We start from the raw sequence: 9,257 nt of genomic DNA, 5'->3' as shown, positions 1-9,257 counted from the left end.
GTAACGCGTGACCTGGTGAACCTTGGCTCACGGAGGTTTTGCATTGCCAGTAGCTCCATGATTGAGAATGATCAGGACGAGTATGACTCTGTCCCGGTGACTGTCTTCACTGGTGTGGAGGTGTTGCCTAGTGAACAGGGGCTTCGCATGGTCAAGCACAAGACCAAATGTTTCCTTACTGGCATTAGGTTTGTGCTCTGAGGTCATGGATCCTCATTTATCCATGCTTTCCTGGGAGAAGTAGGCACTTTCTTGAAAAGTGGAGAAGTAGGTTCTGAGGAGCAGGTTTGGACGATAAATCCTGCAGTGACTTTGCTTTTGTGTACCATCTATGTTACTATTGTACTTTCTTGAAAAGTGGAGAAGTAGGTTCGAGTTTATGTCGTAAGGATTATGTATACCTTAGCGTATTTGCCGGTCAGACTACTATGTTGGGCATGTAATCTGAATGTTACACGAAAGCTCATGCTGCAAACATAATGCAGACTGCCGCGCGTGATCACCGATGGGTGGCAGCATCAAGGACGACGCTTCTCCATTGATGCGTCGGCGATACTGACGACGATCTGAGTTAGCTAGAGAACACGAGGTATATATGACATGGGACTCAAATGAAGCTTCGATTGCTTCGGCTTTGCTAGTCGGCCCATGACGACTACTTGCGGGCCTGAACGAGCCGGGAACAAAGATACCAATGGGCCCCGGCCTTTGTCACCGTATTCAAGGCTCACAGCTGGCCCACCATCTTATACTATTTTAATGTTTTTTCCTTCTTTTTGCAGGACTCGATTGCTTGCTAGACGCTAGTTGCTACAGTTTCAGACAGCGAATTACTACCGGAGAAGCTCTGTACTGTTACCGTTACACTGCTGATCACGGTATGTAGTGGTAGCTTAGAAATGGAATTCTACACCTGCAACCGCGTTGCGCAAGGCCGAATCCTAGCACACCTCGGAGTCGGACCTCGCTCCCCGGTTGAGATCCCGTCCTCTACCGAGTCGAACTCGGGATCCCGGACACACGCAGGCACGCAGCGATATAATGCGGCCATCGATCCACATGCTCACCTGCCCAAGTTCACGACACACGTCTCGCGCGCGAAATCTTCCGAGCAGTACGAGGTCGCCTTCCAAGATCCTCAAACCCCACCCGCGCGCCGTAGCCACCGCCGGACTCTTCGAACAAGAACTGATGGAGCAGGCGCCGTGCCCGGGCGCCCCCCCGGGCTACCGCTTCGCGCCGACGCCGCGGGAGCTCATCCTCTACTACCTCAACCCGTGGGTGGCCAGCCCCGCCGGCCAGACGCCGTTCGGCCAGACCGAGGGCATCGTGTGCGCCGCCGACGTCTACAGCGCGGACCCGGGCACGCTCACGTCGGGGCTCCGCCACTTCGGCCACGACGACGGCAACTGGTACTTCCTCTGCGTCGCCCGGTGGAAGGACGGCAACGCCGGGACACGGATGAGCCGCGCCGTCCAGGGCGGCGGCACGTGGCACGGCTCGGGGAAGCGGATCCCCGTCGGCCGCCACGGGTACCGCCAGACCTTTGAGTACCGCGTTCCCGGCGGCGGCAAGAGCGCTTGGCTCATGGAGGAGATCGGGAGCAGCCTGCCCGAGGCCACCGGGGGTGAGGGCGTCAAGGTTCTCTGCAGGGTGCACCGCACGCCGAGGGCGGCGGCGGACGACGACGCCAACGAGGAACGCCAAGAAACCGACGAGGTGGTCCAGTTCCGGTCGTCCAAGAAGCCGCGGTGCGAGCTGCGCCAGGAGCACGACTTCGCGGCCGCAAATTATTGGGCGGCGGCGGCGCCAACCGACGTCGGCTGCTCCTATGCCAGCACGTCGCAGACTGCGCTGGTGAATGCCGCGGCACCAACCACCTGGCAGCAGCAGCCCATGATGGAACAAGGCGTGGCCAGTTACCACTGTACCGGCGTCAATGGCGGCGTATACGTGAAGGACGAGCAACAGCCATTGGAGGTGCTTCTTCCAGACGAGGGATGGCAGCAATGTCTAGAGATCGATTACGGCTTTGATTATTCCACTGAAGATGGACTCTTCAAAAAAAATTCCACTGGAGATGCGCAGCTGAACGACGAATTGATGCATAACATTTTCTCATGTCCAAAGCCAAGCGACGGTGCAGTGCGAGAAAACGGTGATCCTAGGGGCGAAAAGAGAGCAAGCTGATACATTGGGGGGATTGGGCATCCACTGCTGCAGAGTTTTGTAAAATTACAGTGCGTGGATCGCTGTCTAGCTAGTTTAGTGTCGATTCGATGATCCATTACAGATGCAACGTTTCTGTTACTAACTTACTATGTCCTCAACTTATTTAAGGATTCGTTCGGCTCTGTTCAGCCATGGATGGCCGCAACAAAACAATCATCAGTGTTGCACCACTCACTAAAACTGAACTTTTGCTTCGTCCAGTAAATGTATCTTCTTTTTGAGAACAAAAAGTAAATGTGCTTCGATTAGTCAACAACATTGTTTCCATGACCCATACCAAATAGAGTACGTTGTGTTTATCACCATCTCTTTTTTACATCTCAGCAACAGCAATCAGGACTGAAAAGGGGCAATTGCATGACAAGGCATGGAGCAATTTGTTAAAACTGAACCTAGGCAGTGGTTTATTAATGATCTCAAGCAGGACTCGAAATGTAAGGTAGCCATGTGGCGTATTTGGGGCTTCCATGAACCCGTTAATGCTAGCAAATGCAATACCTTGTCGATCACTCTTCTTCAGCTATATGTTATCCGGACCACTGGGAAGCGGCACGTAGCCATTTGGACTTGAAGGACTTGCATCCGAATTAACTGCTATGCACTTCAAGATGGCACCAACAATCAAACTGATGGATCCAAGGCCGACACTTACCAACCAAAGCTGCCAATTAAGTGGAACCGTGCTGGCAAACGTGCCGAGGAATTCTATGATCACCACTTGAAATGCGACTGTTACAGCTATGATTCCCATAAAGATCCAATTGCTGATCATACCACGGAAAACATTAATCTTCTGCATTTCCCTGCTGTTTATCTCATTGAAAACCTGAAGTAACATAAATAAAAGAACACCATCAGATCATATTTATCGTTGATCAGACATAACAATATGGGAAAGAATTCAAATGCAGAGATCTTCCCTTGTTTTTTCAGAGAAATGGCAACATGTAGGTTCCATAAATCTATATTGGTTTAGCATGCAGACAAACAGGTTATAAATTTTAGATTAGGGCCAAAAAACAAAGTGTTTGAAATCAACTTAACCTCAGAACACATAGGCATTAGGACTAAAAGTGTGTTGACAAAGGTTACAATGCACTCACCTGGCAGAACACAAAGGAGTTGAAGATGAGTGTATTGATAACAGATTTGGAATCGGAACCCTTGATGTTCAGAAGTTGCTCCCCACCAAACATGAGAGCTCCAAGTACAACCAACTGATATAAACTTTGCCCAATGATATTTCGCCACATGACCTTGGTAATGAAACTCTCACCGCGCCGAACAGGAGGCCTCTTCATCATGTCATCATTTGGAGGCTCTGTAGCTAGAGCTAAAGCTCCTAATGTATCCATAATCATATTGACCCACAACAACTGCACTGCTGTGAGAGGAGCACTCCCTGCAGGGCAAAAGTCAAAAGCATTGTTAATTGAATAGTGGATGTCAAGAATCATGGCAGGATTGGAAATGGTATTATAGAGGATGCTCACACCTGTAATGCATGCTGAGACAAAGTTGATGACTAAAGCAACAATATTGACAGTCAGCTGAAACTGCACGAATTTTTGTATGTTTATGTAAACCGCACGACCCCACCTTGCAACACTGATTATAGTTGTAAAATTATCATCAAGTACTATCACATCAGCACTTTCCTTGGCTACCTGCAGAAGTGTAAGATTATACCATTATCTTCATGGATATTTGCTGAAGGATAAGCTTTTGCAAGTCAGGAGTTATAACTTCTAATAAATGTCTAACGCTACCAACCATGTATCCAATCAGCAAGAGGTTTAATCAAAAAGAACGAGGATGATTTTTGCGAGGACATAGAAACAAACTATTCGAATCACATAGCTGAAAATGAAACTAAAAATGAACCAAATAGATTGATTTTCCAGCTTAGAATCACTATCTATGTAGTATTCAACCGTGACATATCAGTTCCTGCTAATGACACGTCCAAGCATGAATGCATAATAATATAGTACCTCTGTGCCTGCTATGCCCATAGCAAGTCCGATATCTGCTTCATGTAATGCTGGAGCATCATTAGTACCATCGCCAGTCACAGCAACCACCTCATGAAACATACCTCGCAAGTTCGTCACAAGGGTATGCTTGTCCAATGGTAAAGAACGAGCCATAACCTGCCATTGTTAATTGATATTAAATTTTGTTGCAAGATATTATTAGTGTACGTATAGTCTGAGGGAAGCAAAATGCACCCGAATCTTGGGTATCAAGTCCCTCATCTCTTCAGGGCTCTTGCTACGGAAATCTGGTCCTTCTATTGCTACGCCATCATCAGTCAATATTCCACATTCTTTGGCTATAGCTTTAGCTGTATTGATATTATCACCAGTCACCATTCTCACAATGATACCAGCAGACATGCAGGCCTTCACAGCATCCTTGACTCCTGGGCGCACAGGATCCTTGATGCCAAAAATGGATATTAGAGTAAATCCACCTGTCGGACTATCTGAATCATCATCAAAATCATCCACCTCCTTATATGCCAGGCACAGTGTCCTCAAAGCATCTGAAGCAAAAGAGTTGATAGTATCCAAGATATCCTTTCTCTGAGCTTCTGATAAGGGAACACTATTTCCATCAGCATCAACCATCATGTCGCACATCTGCACAATGATTTCTGACGCACCTTTGGAGAACCAACGGTATGTGCCATTGGGCAATGAGACCAACACTGCCATCTTCTTCTTAACCGAATTGAAAGGCTCAACCTTAACCTTGGTGCAGGTCCTATCCTCAGCGTTGTGACCTTCCAATTTCAAGCCAAATTCTAATATAGCCCTTTCTGTTGGAGTTCCTAAAACAGTTTGCGTACCATCCTTTTCTTTGACTACCTCTGCACTGGTGTTCTCAAAAATGCCCTGCAAGAGTAGGCCCAGTGTGGTTGGAGAAATGACAGAATTCAGATCTTCCAAACTATTGTCACTGGTAACTGACTTTGAAACCTCAGATATCCAGATCCTGTCAACCACCATATGGTTAGTAGTCAAGGTTCCTGTTTTATCAGTGCAGATGGTACCAGCAGATCCCATTGTCTCACATGCTGAAAGATGTCTTACAAGTGCTTTATCATTCATTAACTTTTTCATTGCAAATGCAAGACTCAAAGTAACAGCTAGAGGCAGCCCTTCAGGAACAGCAACAACAATAATAGTGACTGCTGTTGCAAAGTAGTTCACTATGGTCAATGCATCAGTAGAATACCATTTGGACAAACCAACAGTTAAACCTTTCTCAATAAGGAATCTAACCATCAGGACTACAAATGTTAATGTGGCAAACACCAGGCCAATCTTCCCGATGATGGTTGCAACTCCGTTTAGTTTAACCTGCAATGGTGTCTCATCCTCCCCTCCTTCACTCAACGTGCTCATCAATCTTCCCCATTCGGTGCGCATACCGACAGCAGTTATCATCATCTTAGCTGATCCATCCTGAACTTTGGTTCCCGCCAAGAGGAACGGCTTCTCTTGAGAAATATAAACTGGGTCGCTCTCACCGGACAAGCTGGATTCATCAATCAATAGGGAGTATCCATGAATGTACAGCCCATCAGCAGGTACTTGGTCTCCAATTGATAGGTGCACGATATCACCAACTACCAAGTCATATATAGAGATCTTTTGTCGAGAGCCGTCTCTGGTTACATGGATAAATATCTTCTTCTTTTCATTGTCTAGCTCCTTGAACTGAAGCGACTGCCTATAGTCACTGATAGCAGTAACCATCACAACCAACAAAATGCTGAGTATTATTCCCAAGCCATCATACATGCCCTTGGGAAAACCTTCAGATGCCAGACCAACTACAGCAGATAGCAAGGCACATACCATAAGAATGATAAGAGTCATGTCCTGCAATGCATCCCAGACAAACATCCAGAAACTTCTTGAAGGTTTCTCTGCATAGCGATTGACACCATAGATGTTTTGTCTTGTATCCAAGTCACTAGCAGATATGCCACGCTCAAATGTTGAACGGATCTTTTTGGATATCCCATCTACCCCACCATGCATCTTCAGAGCTTTCACATCATGCTTGCTTGTGATCGATGCCAATTCATCTGGGTTGATGGAAAATCCAGCATTTATAATATCCTCTGTTATCCGGTACTCTTTATTTTTGGCACCTTCAACATCAGATGGTTTGCAGGTTAGATGGAATTAGTAAATCATCAAAATAAACAGTAAGATGATACATGGTGAGTTATGTAGTACCATCGATGAAATTGAACGCAGCCTTATGCACGTAGAGAGCGACCCGGAAATTACGGAAATTTTCCTGGTGAACGAGAAAAAGAATGAGATACTTTAGCCGCGTGCATATAGGATGAGATATTATTTCCTCCATTACATATAAGATATGAGACATAGAGAAATATCAGGTACTTGTAGTTTTGTAACATACTGTAGCAAAAACTTGTTTTTCCAGAAATGGATGTGTACCCAACCTATGCGCCAAATCTAGAGCATATATACTAATCCATTATTAAATGAAGACAAAATGCTGGATTCTCCAAGTCAAAAAAACAAGAAATGCTATAATAGATGTGGAAGGCATTAAACTAGGACAATTTTAGATGTCCAGGAGATTATGAATTATGATATGTGTGGTTCTCATTGACAGCCAGATAGAAAGCCTATGTACTTGTCAGTACAACCTTTTTGGCCTATGCCCCGGTTGCTTCCTGGAAGCTTCCTCGAGGTCGCGCAGTCACACTGGGCCCTGCTCGGATGGTTGGCCCGTATACGGAAACAGAACGGGCTAATATGGGAAGGCAACAGAAACGCTCTGAGTAATATTTCCGAATCCGTTATTGAGAAATCGCGAACATATTCCCGTGCGGACATTTCGACGAGAGGACTTTTTCGGCGTCACGATCTGTTGGCAAGACGAGACCAACTGCTAATTATTCTATCCACAACAGTGTTATGCACATTGGTAAGCAGGAAAGATAGCGATGAATCAGATGCAGTTAGGCAGAATGGGTTTAATTATTCTACAAGGGCTGGAAAGGGAGAATTGGTTTGGTAGACTCGAAAAGGTCTAGATAAAAATTGCAGATGCAGAAAGCGTCACGTGATGGCGGATGAAGAGTGGAGGGCCGGCCGGCCGGTGGGGAGAGATCAGGGCATGGCTATGGTCTATGGAACATGGAACTATGGAAGGGGTAAGGGAAGCAAGCAGGGTGGTGAAGGTTGGCTAGTGAGTGGTAGCGGCAAGTGATACCTGGACGGATCGTCGGCGCGCTTCGTTCTGGCTGCGGGTGTCGAGGTCGGCGACCATGCGGAAGCGTCGTCGGCGGTTCTTGACGAAGGAGACGGCGGAGCGCCATCGCCGCAGCGCCTCCTCGGAGGGGTGCTTGGGCGGCAGATCGAAGTCCTCCTGCAGGCTCTTCTCCAGCCACTCCATCTCTCCTCCGGCCTCCGGGACCGGGAGCGAGCTCGCCGAGGCCGCGGGCGCAGGAAATGGAGTTTTCCAAGCCCAGAGCAGAGGAGGGGGGAGGCCGGAGGCCGCACCACTGTGTCCACGAACGTCCACTAGCGAGTATAAAAACCACCCGCGGGCGTGGTCTGCCGGATGTTGACTCCTGGGGCTCCGACGGCAGCAGCCCTGCCTGCCCTCAAGATCGCGCGCGTTTCTGTACTAGTGGTGGCAGGTGGAGCAGGCAGGGTTCCTCGAGGCAGCATCGTTGGCTCCTCCGTGTGTACGTGCAGCGGCATAGGCCAGCGGCCGCCTTGGTGTGTCCGTCCGATTGGTGCGCGAGGGGACAGCAGCGCACTTTGGGCCGTCCGCCTCCGCCACGCTCAAAGGCCGTACAATAGTTTGCCATGTCACGTAAAGACGACAGCACAGAGAGAAGACAACATGGTTCGTTCTTGTTTGTAAATTAATTAATTTATCTACAAACTATGGTTATTAAGTATAAATTTGATCTTTGTAAACTGTTCTGTGGCTTCTTCGAGAAAATGTGCCTTGTATACCAATTGAGATACATACAATCTTATTATAAGTATTGAAGTATAATTTTGTATTTTATTACATACCCTTCTTCTCTATCTAATATTAAGATGCGGTTGTTTCTTTCAACCGTCGCGTAGTTTTTCAAAAAAATCTCTCAACTTGTTCGAAATCAACCCGCACTTCTCAGAGTTAAACGGATGTAATTCTAGATGATTTAAAAAAAATTCCTTTCTTCCTCGCCTGCGCGCGTTTCTGCGGCCCGTGATGCGTCCGCCTTCTTCTCGATTCCCACGAATCAATCCGCCGTCGCGCGTCGTCTGCCATCCGTCCGTGCCCCGCTAGCCTCGTCGTCCGTCGCCACCGACCCCCTCGCCATCCACTAGCCGCCTGCACCACCGCCCACCACGGCATCCACGCGCGGCGCCGGCCACCGACCAAGCAATACACCCAAGAATAAAATAGAGGACAAAGGAATACCACTAACCAGCAACAACGAAATTTGACATTAGCATCTAGACGTCAATCGTTCACAGCTACAGCATCACTACACAACTCCTCCTAGCCAGGCGGCGAAGGCCGGATGCAGCAGATGACCGCGAATCTATCCAGTGACAGGGAATCGCGCGGCAAACAATCGACAACACAGTAGCGAGAGAGTAGGTTAGCGGCGGTGGGATGCAACGCAGGAGGCTAGTGAGGAAGCAACAACAGAGCGGGGAGACAATGGAGGTGCAGTGCAGGGGCCCGACGAGGAAGCGTGCGACACCATTTATAAAAGAAAACACGAGGGAACTGATTAGTTCTTGATCTCGCCTCATTAGCACGAGGGACTGCGCGGTGGTTCTCGGACCAACGAGATCAAGAAAACAGGCACAATGCTTGGACTTTGGGATAAGAATGATATGCTAATCAATTTTTTAAGCCTGTGCAACCTACATCAAACAAAAACCAACATTATAAAAGAAACAAACTTGGTTGCAAACTTGGTACTGTCAACGCGAGATCACACAGGGAGGTCTCGG

The 9,257-nt window shown here is 47.7% G+C and overlaps 1 protein-coding gene across 1 annotated transcript; it reads right to left on the bottom strand.

Moving 5' to 3' along the window:
• Positions 1 to 2,477: 2,477 nt before the first annotated feature.
• LOC117863809 (probable calcium-transporting ATPase 9, plasma membrane-type) lies at positions 2,478 to 7,808 on the bottom strand. Its single transcript, XM_034747665.2, has 7 exons — positions 7,501 to 7,808; positions 6,489 to 6,552; positions 4,464 to 6,400; positions 4,227 to 4,385; positions 3,728 to 3,899; positions 3,336 to 3,634; positions 2,478 to 3,058 (listed from the first exon to the last, which is right to left on the bottom strand). The coding sequence occupies exons 1-7, from the start codon at positions 7,681 to 7,683 to the stop codon at positions 2,753 to 2,755; spliced, it is 3,120 nt and encodes a 1,039-aa protein (XP_034603556.1). The 5' UTR covers positions 7,684 to 7,808; the 3' UTR covers positions 2,478 to 2,752.
• Between the last annotated feature and the right edge of the window lie 1,449 nt (positions 7,809 to 9,257).

This window comes from Setaria viridis, chromosome 7, assembly GCF_005286985.2.
Source record: "Setaria viridis chromosome 7, Setaria_viridis_v4.0, whole genome shotgun sequence".
NCBI lineage: Eukaryota > Viridiplantae > Streptophyta > Magnoliopsida > Poales > Poaceae > Setaria > Setaria viridis.
Note: the sequence above shows the minus strand (reverse complement) of the source record. Positions and strands in the feature narration are given on the sequence as shown.

What these genes read in the sequence shown, in the direction of transcription:
- LOC117863809 (XM_034747665.2), bottom strand. Translation starts at nt 7,683, where the DNA reads ATGGAGTGGCTGGAGAAGAGCCTGCAGGAGGACTTCGATCTGCCGCCC. An exon ending in TGCGTTCAATTTCATCGATG is followed by an intron (nt 6,401 to 6,488) that starts GTACTACATAAC and finishes CTGATGTTGAAG; the next exon opens with GTGCCAAAAATAAAGAGTAC. An exon ending in TGGGCATAGCAGGCACAGAG is followed by an intron (nt 3,900 to 4,226) that starts GTACTATATTAT and finishes ACACTTCTGCAG; the next exon opens with GTAGCCAAGGAAAGTGCTGA.